The sequence below is a fragment of the Nelusetta ayraudi genome, unplaced genomic scaffold, assembly GCF_046127955.1.
Source record: "Nelusetta ayraudi isolate G7.1 ecotype Tasmania unplaced genomic scaffold, CSIRO-AGI_Nayr_v1 ptg000002l, whole genome shotgun sequence".
In the NCBI taxonomy this organism is placed as follows: domain Eukaryota; kingdom Metazoa; phylum Chordata; class Actinopteri; order Tetraodontiformes; family Monacanthidae; genus Nelusetta; species Nelusetta ayraudi.
Genome location: NW_027466052.1, coordinates 5,566,812 through 5,582,239, shown reverse-complemented (window position 1 = coordinate 5,582,239; position 15,428 = coordinate 5,566,812). Strand labels below are relative to the sequence as shown.

At 44.2% G+C, this 15,428-nt stretch overlaps 1 protein-coding gene and 1 long non-coding RNA gene across 4 annotated transcripts in view; one reads left to right on the top strand and one right to left on the bottom strand.

Annotated features, from left to right (window-relative positions):
• The window catches only part of adamts7 (a disintegrin-like and metallopeptidase (reprolysin type) with thrombospondin type 1 motif, 7), a 65,841-nt gene that overhangs the window by 45,883 nt on the left and 4,530 nt on the right, over positions 1-15,428 (top strand). Inside the window, exons 19-24 of one of the 3 annotated variants that reach the window (XM_076019325.1) lie at positions 1,249-2,784; positions 4,534-4,686; positions 5,260-5,433; positions 6,474-6,620; positions 8,478-8,640; positions 12,218-12,542. In XM_076019325.1, the coding sequence (XP_075875440.1) occupies positions 1,249-2,784; positions 4,534-4,686; positions 5,260-5,433; positions 6,474-6,620; positions 8,478-8,640; positions 12,218-12,393 (2,349 nt within the window). In that variant the 3' untranslated portion in view covers positions 12,394-12,542. Of the gene's footprint in view, positions 1-1,248; positions 2,785-4,533; positions 4,687-5,259; positions 5,434-6,473; positions 6,621-8,477; positions 8,641-12,217; positions 12,543-15,428 lie in introns of those variants that run through there. The other 2 variants (XM_076019333.1, XM_076019344.1) reach the window with 2 other exon arrangements.
• Positions 13,120-15,201, bottom strand: LOC142883984 (uncharacterized). The gene is made up of 2 exons (XR_012926103.1): positions 15,093-15,201; positions 13,120-14,159 (listed from the first exon to the last, which is right to left on the bottom strand). It is a non-coding gene; the product is annotated as an uncharacterized LOC142883984 (long non-coding RNA).

The window sequence follows — 15,428 nt, the reverse complement described above, 5'->3', positions numbered from 1 at the left end:
TGCACCTGGAATCTCAAGCTTTTTTCTCTAAGGGAGAAAAAACGATTTTCAAACCAATTTCTAGCTTGCCGCACCAACTCCTGACTGGGCGTAACTGTCACAGTATTTCTCCCCTCGTGGCTTTGCACTTTAAAAGCCACGGTTGTAGAATGAATTCAGTGGGTCAGCCAGTTCGACGCTCGCCGTTGCCAACTCAAACATCTCAACAGCTGCTGAATGGGTTGCCAAGAAATTTTACAGGCTGACTGACTATCCTGGGACAGCCCACTCTATTACACAACTCATAGAGAGGATACCATAAAATATGACCCAGGAATTCATGTCCCACATTTGTTACCAAATTCCCTATTTCTCGCCAGGTCTTTTTTGGCCGGGTCACCTTACCCATTTTTTTCCTGTATGTATAGTTGTTATCTGACGTTAGCGTTAATCCTACATGCATTCTGCAGAATGAAAACAACCAGAAAATTCTGTCTATTCACTAGCAGTTGTGCTTTTTTGCAGTAATATTTAGTCCAGTTTCCCAGCTATTTCTCCAGAAAGGTCAAATACATCATGCTTTGGCAAGGAATATAGCTCGGGAATAAGCAGGTATTGAAAATGGAAGGACCTACATGTTTTTCCTGAGATAAAATCACTGCAATTAATTTGTTCATTCACTTGTTATTAATAAACATTAAGATGCACATAAAGAGCAGTTCCATTTTAAAAGGGGGCCAGACATATTGCATTAACCACGTATTTAAAACAGCCCAGAATGTGCATCTACTCAGGGTTTTTTGTTTTTTTTTGCCCTGTATCATGGCTGGCATAGCAAAAATTCTAATACCAAGTGAGAAATCAGGGTTCAAGGATTTACGTTAACATTGTTGGCAATAGGCCTTGTGCCATTGGATAAACAAAATCTTACTATGGAACCTTTAAAGGATGAGACCTGACCAGCATCTTCACCGGCAAGACCTGGTACGGCCCCTCTCACTTTAATATCCCATATAAACTCCTAATGAGGCTTCTCAAGTGGTTCTGCATTACTTTTTGTCATGTCTATTAAGGTTTCTATCACTTTCTATCATCCACAAAAAGTGTTGGTTTTGGTTGATGTGCATGAAAAATGTATTCATTTAGCACCAACTTTACTTGAATCCTGAACAAATGAAGTATTTTATTTATTTATTTAAAGAACAAAACAAAAGTTTACAGTGTAAGCTTGTTCCTCTCATAATCTGCTGTTGTGTCTTTTCTGCCCAGTGTTCTCAGACCTGCGGAAGCGGAGTGCGTCGCCGTAATGTAACCTGTTCGAGGAATTCGGGTGTTGCCTGCGACCCACAAAAGAAGCCACTGTCCGTCGGCTCCTGCTACGTCCAGGACTGCCCGCAGGTGGTGGATAACTTTGGAACAGACTGGTCCGGAAGTGGCTGGTCCAGTAATGAAGTGCTCAATGAAATCAACTCCATCCCTGAAGTCAAACCCCCTCCCAAACTCAGCACCACCAGAGCCCAGCCGAGGAGCCAGAATGACATCAACGATGTTGTGGAGGGTGATTTTCACTACCACAACAACATTGAGAATGTTGAAGTGGATGACTTTTACTACGACTATAACTTCATCAACTTCCACGAGGACCTGTCTGATGACTTTGAGGACGATGGAAACGATTCAGGGGACAGCAACGGTGTCAACACTCCGCGGGAGGCCGGTCCAACCGGCAGCACGGGCGGAGATGGAAACGCAGAGACGACAGCGGGGCCTACCACTGCAACTGTTTATTCCCCAGTCTCAAAGGGCGAAGAGCAACTGGACAAAGATGTAGACGGGTTAGGGAAGGACGGCGAAGATGAGTCAGAAATTGGCTCTGACAACTTGGAGGATTTTCTCTCTGAGGATTTTCTTCTGCCTGCGTTCACCACTCGCTCACCTCCATTGTTCCCGACTCGGCTTTTGAAAAATGAAAATTCTTGGCCATCTGAAAAGTCAGCCACAACACCACTTTTGACCACAGAGGAGCCCGCACTTACTCGGAAGAATGGCACAGAGAGGGGGAAAAAAACAGCCATTTTCCCTGAAGACAGCATCACTGCTCACTCCACGTCGGGTTATGACATCGCTGTTCACACTGCTGTCCCAACAGCAATGGGCCCCGGGGAGAAGGAGGCACGCCTCGGTGGTGACTACAGTCATAGTGAAGAACAACGGCCCAGTGCAAACATCTCTGCAGAAGAAGAAGACGCGACGACTCATCTGCAACTGGACAGTTCCGAAATACCTCAAACCACCAGTCAGTCAATGATACTTCCTGCTGCCTTCACACCAGAGGACTCAAACTCGAATCTGACCGAGTTGGTGCACAGCTCCGTTCTGGACCCGCGGGAAAGCAGCCGTGACCCCAGCAGGAATTCGCCTCCCGCCCCTGAGAAATCCGTTCCCGCTCCCACTTCCTCTCAGCGCATCTCAGGTAACCAAGAGGCCCCTCGCGACTCTGCACCAACTGGAACAGACACTACGCCTCCCACAGTCCTGGAAGGAGTCACAGCGCCTCCCCCAGCTGATTCCCCGCCAGCTTCAAGAGAGCGTCCGCCAACAGAGTCTCCCCCGCCGGAAAGAACTGGATCCAATGGCCCCACAACGCTGAAGCCTTCTCAGGAGAGCACGGCTCTCTCGCTGCACGAGGCACCGCCTACCCATCCACTTGACCCATGGCCCGTTCAAGTGACATCGTCTGTCCAGACCTCGGCGCCCACACAGGTGGTCGCCTCCGCTTACTGGGTCGCCGGCAACTGGAGCGCTGTAAGTCCACGAAGATTGCATCTGTTACGAGGTTACAACGCAATGTGTAGTTATAGTTTTTGTCAATATTTTGAGAAATGGTAAGCAGACACCCAGCTGAGGTCTTTGATGTGCAGAAGCAGTAGGCAACTTCTAGAAAATCAACTGCAGCACTCAGATAGTTAGAGGGCGGCAACAGCCGTTTTTCTCAAACCGTTGAGATGCATTTGGTGTTGGTTGCTTGACTGTAAAGGTATCACGTACAGTTTTGCAGAAAACTTAGATCATAGATATATTTAATGAGTCATTGGTGTAAATTCTGTCTGAATGAACTGCAATACCTTGGCTGTGGAGTTGCAACTAAAAACTGAATTCTGCCTTTACCACTGGAAAAAGAAGAGTGACGATGAACAGGCTCATTGATGATATGTGATATGTGCTACACAAAACAGATCACAGCCTGTCCTGTTGGTTGTCTTGTTTTATTTTCCCCCAAACCATCTTTGTTTGTCTGGGGCTTTTCAAACAGCGGCTTAACGCAAATTGATTTCAACAATAAACACTGCTGGACACACATGCGCGGCAAGCCGTGCAAACAGGATCTTTGCAACACAGGAAGTGGGCGCCTTGAGCCGAACACATAAATAGAAGACAGCGAACGCAAGAGAACCAGCTCAAAATGACAGCAAATAACAAAAAAAAAAAACATACACGTAGGTCAAAATGTCTGAGACCACCAGACAGAAAGCTTTAATCTTTATGCCTGGTGGTCACAAAGGCACCCCCGACCCACCGCCATCAACACCAAACGCCAAACGCCACCACACTCCCCTCTCCACAACAAAAAAATTAGCCAAATCCAAACTTCCAAGCAGGAAACCAAAAACAGGCCAACTCCAAAAAAAATGCCCAAAAAACAAGGGGATGCCCCAGTGACCAGAGCCAAGCTGCCACAACACAGAGCTCCTTGCAAGGCCGATGCCACCCCAGTGGCCTGCCACAGTGCCCTGGGGAGTTCCCGCTCAGCAGGCATGGCAGGCATCAGGCACCCACACGGCCACACACCACCTTAGACTGGCCAAATAGACGTGAGTCAGACTTCCATGAGTGCCAAGGGCCACAGGCGGCCCCTCACAGTGGTGCTGCAAAACTTCAAGGGAGCTTCAGCCCAGCTGCAGCAAGACAAAGGCCAAACACAGCACTGAACCAAAAAGCCTTGATGAGAGATGAGGAGGCTCTGACAGTCAGGAAGTCAACTTTTTAAACAAAGTTCATCTGGTTGGGCTTCCACATTATTGATCGTATTCTATGAGGACATTGAGGGTTTCGTGTGTCATATTTAGAGATTTTGAAGAAGAAACAGCAGGATCAAGTGGTTACATTTTAGATTGCAGCGCCACTCTCCCTCCCACTCCTGAGCTTGCCAGTGAGCTATGGTGGCCTTCACACCCAAACCAGGATACCTCTTCCACCTTCTTTTTCTATAGTTTATTTGAGGACGCGAGCAGTCACCCTAATTACAAAACGCACTGTCAGGCGGACTGGATTGTCTACAATTAGCTTTATTGTACTGTGATTATACACTTTTATTAATGTATTTATGGCCGGTATATTAAGCTTTTACCAATGTAAAAATCAGAATTCAATTCAAGCCAAATATTACACACTGGAACTTTAATCTTCCCAGCTTAGCCCTTCAAAACAGATTTTTAAACCACTTCCAACAGCTTATGCAAATGTGCTCTGCTGTGTGGCTTCAATTTGTCACAGTGCTCCACCAGTTGTGGTCTCGGTGCCGTCTGGAGGACCCTGACCTGCAGCAGTGCCTCTGACTCAGACTGTGACCCGGCCAAGAGGCCCGCCCCAGCCCAGCGCTGTTACCTGCGCCCCTGCGCCACATGGAAAGTCCAGGAATGGAGCAAGGTCAGAGCAGCGTTACGGAAAATAATCAATTTTACTTTATTTCAGTAGATTAATGTTTTGATAACAACTCCACGGTGTGCGGCCCATCTGTGTATTAAACATCCATTGCACTTTGCCTGATGATGTGTGCAATGAAGTGTCTTTTGCATCGGTATATTATTACTACTTCCAGTAATAATATAATGGTAGTAGTATAAGAATAATACAAGCAGAAGCTTTTCCTTTTCATATCATGAGGTGAGGAAATGCTTCCAATGCATCATACCTGTTGTATATAAAAGCTGCTGGAGTTTTGTCCTTCAGTGTCACTCTGCACACGAGATCTGTGCAAGTGGGCGCTCGAAGCAACACCGCATGTCACTGCAATTCAGGCGATTAAATCCCTAATAGACGGCATTCCTGTGGATCTCTGAGCTTTGGACGGCCTCAGGCGTATGCAGCATGTTAATCGTACCAATTAAGAGCGCACGGCGAGGAGAGCTGCCTCGGAGTCACCGCTGCTACACGCAAGTCACATCTCGCACGTCTCACCCTCGCTGCCCCGATAACCCTCGCACCGTGTGCCTCACTCAGTGCTCCAAGAACTGCGGAGTCGGCGTTAAATCACGGGAGGTCCAGTGTTTTGACATGCGGGATCAAAGGCACCTGCGACCTTTTCACTGCCGGGCCACTTCCTCCAGGCCACAAGCCCAGCTGCCCTGCAATCCTCAGCCTTGTCTGGACTGGTACGCCTCCTCCTGGGGTCAGGTGAGTCAGAGCTGCACTAATGAGCCCGGCTCTTTCTGAAGAGGATGGACACTCGCTGGGTTTTTAAAAGCCAGACCCTTAACCACTCACTGACTCACTGAACGTTCAAACCTTGATGCTGTAGCTCAGATGAAATTCCGCACTGAAGTGATTAACTGACTCAATTCGGAAACAAGTATTCAATTTAATCCATCCTATTTTCCTGAATTTTGCTGCTGCTAAACAACAGTTCCGCTTTTGTGTTGCACACAGTCGCCATAATAAATATTTTTTAAATATCCTTTTAGTTTTAAACTTCTTGTGGTTGTTGTTTCAGCTGATCCTGGGATAAAGGACAAGCTGTTTGTCATTTTCAGACAAAAATAATCAATCAATTAATTAATTGACTACAAAAATAATTTACAGCCACAGCTCAGCCTGGATGTAATATTTGAAGACCAAGAACCAGGACCATGCCTCTGTAACTCACATGATCTATTTGGTCAATCAGAACGATTCTAGAGAACGTCACTTACAGACACGTCTGGACTCAGCCAATCAGAACGACCTGAGACACAGCAGCATGTACGACGTTGTGATGTCACGCTGGGAATAAACTCTTTCCAAACGACGAAAAGACCATAGCTGAAAAATCTACAATAGAGAGATTTGCTATGAATCGCCTTTCAGGTCACAGTAGTCCTGTCAGCCGTTTTAAAGGCGTTTATTTTGTTATCGCGGTTTATGGGAAAAATCCTTTTTGGCCCATGGGCTTTTTTCTGATGTAGTACCTCCAGTGGCCACTGGGGGAAAAAATCGGCTTGCCGCCATATTGCCTGTCCGGTATCCTGTTCTTTTAATACATCCATACCAAGAACACTCAAACATTATAAAACCACTTCGACTACTGCTGCCATTTTTTAAAGCAAGCCAATTGCGACTTCATTTTCTTCTCGCCCTCCAGGTGTTTCCTGTATCAACCCCAGTGCACAGGAAGGGGGCTGCCTGTTGTGTCCGTACAAATGTGCAGTGACTGCGGCGTTTGTGTGTGTGTCATTCAGTGTTCAGAGGTGTGCGGCGGAGGGGAGCAGCAGCGTCGCGTCACCTGCCCAGAAGAGGATGGTTGTGACAGGGCGTCGAGGCCCAGCAGCATCCAGTGGTGCAACAACCAGTCCTGCACAAAGTGGTTAACCGGATCCTGGGGACAGGTACGGTTTCAAGCGCACCAAAAAAATTGCTTTCAATTCAACCTTGCGTACCACTGACACGTCCGCGAATGGGATAAATAGCCTGTGTGAGTCGCTTATATCGCTGCTTTTTCAATCAGAGGGACAGATGCCGGAGAGTCCAAGGAACTTGAATACAAATCCAAACATGATTTCTACTCTGCCAGAAATAACTGAGCTGCTCTGCGGGTTTGACAACCCAGAATGAAAAAAAACAACAGGACATATAAAAGTAAAAAGAGTATAAACAGGCTTATGCAAGCACAAGATTATTACACTTTCGCTTCCCATATACTTCCCTCATGAATTTGACTAAAAGTATTTTCCTACCTTACGATGATCTCCTCCAGGCACAGCATGAAGAATGTTAGAATAAAGGCGATGTCATTATTTTTTTCATTTCTCCCACAACAAACATGTGAAAAAGGTCAGTGAGAACAGGCGAGATGCACATCTAGTCTGCCTTCCTTCCCGGGAGGCAATTCTAGAGCCATGAAGTATACATGAGAATGCAAATCAGACTTGGAGCCCCCTGGTGCCCACCAACGCTGTTTTTATTTTGGGAGTTTTTTTTGTTTGTTTGTTTGTTTGTTTTGCTTTGCTTTCACAGGTGAGCCAGCAGTGAGCAAAAACGGTGGTGCATCAGAATTGATTTATTGTGTGTGGGGGGGTGGAAGAAAACTGCCTGAAGGTTTGCCTTCACTGCTTGCTTTTACTTTTATCAATACCACTATCGTGTGAATGACAGACAGCATTTGATTAAGTGTTGTGTTAATCCGCTTGAGTAGAGGGGCTCTGTGTGTGTGCGTGAGTGTGTTTGTGTGTGTGTGTGTGTGTGTGTGTGTGTGTGTGTGTGTGTGTGTGTGTGTGTGTGTGTGTGTGTGTGTGTGTGTGTGCTTATGCGTGTAGCTGTTCACTCCCCACTTCCTGCAGGCAACTGGCATGTGCGAAAGAAAATTCTTAAATCAGGGCTGTTTTAGACCTAATGACTCCACTCGGTGTCGCTGAATGAGATGATTAAGTCGTTGAGTCAGACAACCAGCTGTTTCTGTTTGTCTGAAGTGTGTCTCGACCAAGGCTCCACTGTGTGGCTCACCAGCGACACAGAGCAAAAACACACTTTGTACCCAATCATTTTGCTGTTGTTTTTTTTTTGTTATTTTTTAATCTATTCGATAACAGTCTCACATAACTGACTTTGAGGACAAAAGTGGCACATTTACGTTATAAACTGCAGTTTGCTTCTGAAGACCGATGTGAATGTTAAGAAGCAAAACCTTTGCACAGTTCTGAGTCAGTCGAGGTCAGACATGGGGGAAAAAAACACTTGCTTGGGCGGAGGCTTGAAGCAGCCCATAAAAAAAAAAGAAGTCATCTTTTCTCTGCAACTCCATCCTGTTCCCTGCTTTTGCTCTTGTTTTCGTAATTGGATTTTTGTCCCTTTGGACTTGGCTTGCCATTCGACACTGATGGGTTGTGGCCCACGCCTGCCTTAACATTTCCGATTTTCAGTTCGAAACTTCACACTTGGCTGTTACAGAGCGAGCAAGGAATTGCTTTTCATCTCAAACATGCCGATAGATGAATCAACTCAATCCACTTGTGAAGAGCAAAATCACAACAAAATGCATCTCAAAGTGCTTTGATAACACTGTTTTTCTCCATGATAATTCTATAAGTACCAGGAAAATGAAACAAAAGGAATTATAAATTGTGTGAAGTTGTGTTAGGTCAAGATAATAGGTTCTCAAATCGGTGTATATTGATTTTTTTGAAATTGTCACTAGAGTATTAAATGTCTGGGGGGGTTATTTATTTTGGTTTTTTTTAACTCCACAGTGCTCGGCTTCCTGTGGTGGCGGACTGCAGCGGCGGCTCATTAAATGTGTCAACACAAATGCAGAGAAGGAGCAGGAAGTGGAGCAGGCGCAGTGTGAGCTGGAGACGCAGCCTGAGAACACCCAGAAGTGCAACTTACAGGAGTGTGAGAAGCCCCCTGCTGGTGAGTGAAAGCGCGTCAAAGAAAGAAACCGCCACACCGTGCAACGTTTGTATTTACTTTTGTGCGGTTAATTTTATCTTTGCAAAGGCCCCGCACTTTGCGCTTTTATTTTATCTTGTTAATAAATCATTTAGCCTGACTGTGACCTTTTCAGAAATTAGAAAAATCTTTCACTTCAAAAAGTTTTCCTCTCTTCAGAAACGGTCCTTTGTGATGCCAGTCAGTGTGTTTATGTCCACTTCAGATCACCTATAGTACTGCGTTACTCTGATTATAACCTGATTTTTGAAATGCATGCAACATTATTGCGAATGACGCCATCTGCCAGGACTTTCAGCACACTCCTAAATAACTATATAACCCTGTTATTTGTTTAAAAAGTTAATCTCAACTCAACTTTTGTGTGAAAAATCTTGCAGACTGCATTGTGTACATCCCATTTACCACAGACAGGCGGACCATCAAAAACAGTGGTCTGCACATCTCATTAAAAAAAAACAAAAAAAACATCAATATCCTGAACGTTGAAGAGTTGAGAGTGCTACCCCACCTAACATCTCATAAACTTTGCTAGACCTCCTAATGAAATGTGAATGGCCGGCCGTAACCCTGGATGAACCGAGAGGTCGTCCAATTTGCACTTTACACCAGAGAATTGCTTTGACCTTTTGGGCAAACCGCTCGCCGTTAGATTGTAATTTCCACAGATACTTGATCACTGTTGTTCAATTTATTTTTCATTAGAAAGAACTCTTTACAAAGAAAAAATGTCACCAAGACCTTTAACAAAGCAAAAGCTAATTTAAAAAAACACTAAAGTATATAAAGATGCTAGGAACATGCTGGCCCTGCTAACTAACTGGAGTTGTGTCTTCAATCAAGATTTTAAGCTTTAAAATTTCAAACAAGGCAAAATCTAGATAGAAAGCAGAAGCTGTGTCGATGATGTGCAGAAATGCCACATATCCCCAACTTCTGGGCTTAACATTGATAGAAGTTGTAAAGACACATCATCTGTAAATTGTGTCTTATTTTAGTGAGATGTAAAAGAATGGCTGCATGAAGGCCATTCCAGACCTGCTGCATTTTTTCTGTGTGATTGATTTGGACGTTTTATTTTTTGTTGTTGTTGTTTTTTCTTTGGGATTGTATTTTGCTTAATTAGCTTTTAAATACATTTTCATGTTGTTGATTCATGACACATCCAGTGTGTAATGGCCTTTGGGGGTGAGGCTGGGGAATGGGGCGGTGGGGGTCGTAACAATGTAATAACAAGAAAATCTGGACTCTGTCATCTGCAGTTGTTACAAAACTAAACGGCTCGTCCAACAGCTTTATTTTTTTAGCTGTGTGCGGTTCTGTGGTCGTCTGACGCCCTCCTTTGTCTTCACGCAGTTTCTTCTGAGTGACAGCGAATCATGAGGATGTTTGTGAAGTCGCTTAAACAAACACCGCAATGCAGATAACAGTTATCAACAAAGCACTCAGTCCATCCGTTTTTCTTTCTTTTTTCTGTCCAGGCTTGAATTAAAGTTGTTTGTCTCACATTTATTTTTAATTGAAATTTGATGTTTATCATGAATGAGGCGAGCCTGCAAGCTAATTCAGGCCGTCGACTGGAGCTGCACTGATACACTGTCTCCATAACTACCTGTCAAACTCTCCCGCTTCATTTGGCTGTGTGTTTAAACTGCCCAATCCCTCAACTCCTGCTCTGCTGTTGCCTTCATCACTACTGCACCTGTCGCTTCAGCCCCACCCCCACCCCGGCATCCACTTGCAGCCTCGGCGGTTATGTATGTTATTCTCATCACTCCTCATAATCTCTCTGCGAAACCATCTGCGGGCAGTGATAAGCTCTGAGCCTGGACGCCAAACATGCAACGTGCATTTTGCTGCAGCAATAAACATTTCAAATGTCAGTTGTCTGACTGAACTGCAGATAAATTGCTATTAGGTTGCAGCTTATGTTATGTTATGTTAAGAGTAATACGTTTTTTTTTTTTTATTATCTATCCTGTCTCGTGGTTGCTGCGCATGAAGAAGTTTTAAACGCATCTTTTTCAGCCACTGGCCACGCAATACCTTCAAAAAAGCTGCAGCATCAAACTGGACGACTTGTCCTCTTTCATGCTCCCACCTTCAATCGAGTGTCTTAAAGATTTTCTTTCAGAGCTGTTACTCCTTTGGCAGGAATATCAAAGATTTTGTTATTGAACGGAGAAATTGCCTGTAAGTGCAGGTCATTAGCAGACCTCTGAAAACTGGCTGTCAGCTGGAAAGAAAGCTGCAAGGTCGTCTTATCAGTGGTGAAAACCACTCTGCTCCATCCACTTCAAGGCTGTACAGATAAAATGCTCTTCACGAATTACTTCCAATCTTGTACTGGAGCAAATTTCCCACAAGCCCAAATCTATGAATATATTCTTGAGCAGCAGATCCTGACTGCCAATGCTGGTGTCTGGCATTAGAGCCATCTGAGGGAGAGTTTACTGGACTCTTCAAGAGCATCATGAGCAAGTCGGACGTGAGGGACTCAAATTGGCCCAATCATGCAATATAAAGTTATTCTACGCAGAGCAAAATGCAATCAAATCAGCGTTATTTGTGCAGCGCCGTATCTTAGCAAAGTCATGGCAGAGGAGGAGCGTGTCAAGACGCTCGCGTTCGGAGCGAGAGGTCATCCGAAAACTCGAGCACAAGGCAAAGCCATTTTTATTTGCGGAGCCAAACCCAAAGTGCCTAAAAAAGAAAGATTACGACATGAAAAGCAAGACATGAAAATAATTAGCATTACATACCATTAATTGAATGGATCAAACATTTGTTTTCAGGTTTAGGTTCCAATAATTGTCACACAATTACTTTATGTTCGGGACTGATCGGTGAGCAGCAGCAGTGCAAAACTTGGGGAGTCATTTCACCCAACAAGTCCAACCTTTGATGTTGTCAAGCATGGAGGTACTGAATTGAATTGAATTGAATTAAATTAAATTAAATTAAATTAAATTAAATTAAATTAAATTGAATTGAATTGAATTGAATTGACATGAGTTGAGTTCAGTTGAGTTCAGTTGAGTTGAGTTGAGTTGAGGTGAATTGAATTGAATTGAATTGAATTGAATTGCCTGAATTGAATTATTGTCATTGCAAAGGAGATACAATGAAATTCAATGCTGGGCTTGGTAAAAAAAAAAAAATACTTGAAAAAAAGTCAATATAAATATACATATCACAATCTCATCCATCCCGTCCCATTCATGGAGGCATTCACCATACCATTCACTCAGTGCCTCTGTATGGCGTTAAAACTGAACGCTGTATGAGGTCAAGTGTTTAAGTGCATTGCATAAAAGAACGAGTGCATTGCATGGATACAGTGCAGGTGTTGACAGATGTTAGTGGTTTATTTTCAGGTGAGAGTTGAGTATGGTGACAGCTTTGGGATAGAAACTGTCCATAAATCTTGTGGTTGCGAGTTCTGATGGATCTGTAACGTTTTCCCGAGGGTAACAGATGAAGCAGATGATTAGCAGGATGGGATGAGTCAACATCTGATTGGTGATGTTTTGTGCAGTCTTTATGAGCTTTTGCAGTGCCTTTCTGTCTGCAGCAGAACTGCTGTCATACCATGTCAGGATGGCGAAGGTGAGCACGCTAGTGGTTGCCAGATTTACACTACATGATACGACTCGTCCAGGGATTCAAACCCATGATCTCCCAGTCTCACAGCCGACCCTCTGTCACTACTGAACTGATGAGGAAAAGAGATTCAGAAAGAGTTTCACCCCATGAGGACGCAGCGGTTTCTGTAGGCCTGGAAGAATGCAGCAGCTAATTTGTCCCACTGGTGAAGCAGCAGCGGCGCAGAGGTTTGAAATTTCCCTCACACTGCCAGTTCTGAGGGGAATCAGCGAGGCTGTACATCTGGACCCAAGGCATCTGCAACGCCTGGTAAGCAACTGGGAGAGACTCTCAGCTGTTGAGGCTCAAGATCGCAACGCAGTAGCAGAACAGAAAAGTGATCCATTTGTTAGAAGGACAATTGGAACAAAATAGGAATGGTAAGACCCAGCATGGTCACGGTAGCGGTATCTGAGTAATATCAGTAGCAACTAACTCCGGCAGCACCGATAGCAGCTGTTCTTAAAGCCGCACACGTGGGGAAGAACTCATCACGTTGGCAGTTATTCATAAAATGTCTGGCCACGTGCCTCTGTGGGACATTGGTCGTCACTGTCACTCTTGGCCTTGTTCGCACGCACGCACGCACGCACGCACGCACGCACGCACGCACGCACGCACGCACGCACGCATCAGCATGAGCCTGAAATGTGAGCTGCCTCCCCCTCGACGCGGATGAGGGGAAGCACTCCAGAGTCACTTTTATTCAGACTGAGGAAGCGACACAGTAAACATGTGAGAGTGCATGTGAGGAACCGCAAGAGCCCAGAAAAGATTTCTCTCTTCTTTTTTCCCCCCCAATGCATCGTGGCTGCAGGTCATTACAATCTCGACAAGGCGACGAGGACGGCGTAGAGAGACAGGATAAAGTGAAGATCACGCTGGTTCATTTTTCACATGGACCTCACACTGGCAGTGAAAGGATGGACTATTTGATGGTGTGGAGATAAAACACGTGCGCCATGCATAAAGAAACATTTTCTCCAGACAGATTCCCCAAATGAAGCTCTTTCAGATCCCTTTTTGTTGAGTGTATTCATGCAGGGTTTGTTTTTTTTTTAATTCCAGATTATTATCCCCTATGTTTGGCTTTGACTGACTATGACATGCACAGAGATGGAATAATAGTATTTTATTATCAGCTATAGTGGAAAAAAAGGGCTGTCGATTGCTTATTGCTCACCACTGTCTGGGTGGAGGGTTTAATGCAGTGCCAGCAGAAGAGCTGAGTTTTCAGAAGGGCTTTGGAGACAGATACAGGAGAAGATTCTGCCTGGTTCCTTAACACGCTTGCAGATCCTGTTGCTGGTCCATTGGCAGGTCCCGTTGCTCGTCCTTTTAATGGTTCTATTGCACGTCCAGTTGCAGGTCCTGTTAATGGTTCCATTGTAGGTTCTGTTGCTGGTCTGTTTGCAGGTCCCGTTGCTGGTCCTTTTAATGGTTCTATTGCACGTCCAGTTGCAGGTCCTGTTGCTGGTCCTGTTAATGGTTCCATTGTAGGTCCTGTTGCTGGTCTGTTTGCAGGTTCCGTTGCTGGTCCTTTTAATGGTTCTATTGCACGTCCAGTTGCAGGCCCTGGTGCTGGTCCTGTTGCTAGTCCTGTTGTTAGTTCTATTGCAGGTCCCGTTGCTGGTTCTGTTGCTGGTTCTATTGCTCGTCCAGTTGCAGGTCCCATTGCTGGTCCTGTAAATGGTATATTGCACGTCCAGTTGCAGGTTTTGTTGCTGGTCCTGTTGCTGGTCCTGTTTTGGTTCTATTGCAAGTCCCGTTGCTGGTCCTGTTGCACGTTCTGTAGCTGCTCCTGTTGCAGCTCCTGTCTTAGGTCTTGTTCAACTCTAAAAATTAAGGCACAAAGGATAAATTAGCCGTGGGCCAAATCACCAACATATTAAATATATTTTATCACATTTTTATTGTGTAATTTTCAAAAACTAGTCTCTGCTTTCATGTTGCATCACTAGTATTTTTTTTTTTTTTTTTTGCCTCTCTCTGACCCTGACAGTAATACTTGATGCACTTCAGACTGTTGGAACAAAACACATCAATCCAAACTGCAAAAGTTTTTAGTCGGAAAAAGGTTGACTTCCCTGCAAAGAATTCATGTTTGACAAGGGTGTGATTTTGAAGCTTTGTGCTTTGCGGAGAGCAAGCCGCATGTGACTAAGTGCCCCATCAGTCATTACACATATTATATGATGCCAGTACCTTGACTGATGCATAGAGGCAGTAATTTTGCTTTTCTTATAAATAGGCATTGTGCACATTTCATGTGTTGCTAAATAAAAATGGCTATTTTACTCTTCACTCTTAAATCCTCTGTTTAAGTGGCATGAAAAAGCTCATAAGCCCCCATTCATCTATAATTACTGTAACTAAGGGTTTTTCTTATAATACCTTATTCCATTTCTATGCCGGTTTAAACTGGGTGTTGAAGGATTTAGACGCTTCCTTGCAAGGAAAAATCTGTTCAAGCTGTAATTATTCTTCATATATGTTTTTGTCAATTGTATATAATATATATAATAATAATAATAATATTAACCATATATTCTAAATTAAAACAGCTTAGCTTTCCTGTGATTTAGCTTTTCTAAATTTGTCTTTGTCGTTTTCAAGGACGCACACCTGTACTATTTTACATTTTTGGCAACATTAAGTTGCAGTTCAAGCTTTAGGTTACTGCTGTCCTTTGAATGTGCTCTCAGCTCGGCATTTAATTTGAGAACATATTGGGGAGCTATGAGGCAGGTCAAGAATGATGGATGCACCTGCAGGCCATTCCGTGTGAAGCTCCTTCTGCAGTCTCTGTCACGGCCCGATAAGCAAAATCCATTATGAGCCAAATAGGTTCTGTAAATACGGGTATGCCAGCGAGAAGAGTGATTAAGTTTGCGCATAAACAGAATACGAGTTCGGCCTACATAACTTTCCAAAAAGGTTTTTTTTGTGGATTTCCTGCCTTCCAGCGGTCATAAGATTTTTTCATTTCTGGCTTTTGTCTCACAAGGTGGCAAATTTTGCACAGGACTTCTTTCTGTTTCTTGGAAAACATGAAGATGAACTTCCAAGCTTGTTTTTTTATTCCTAATATTTTTCTTCATTGC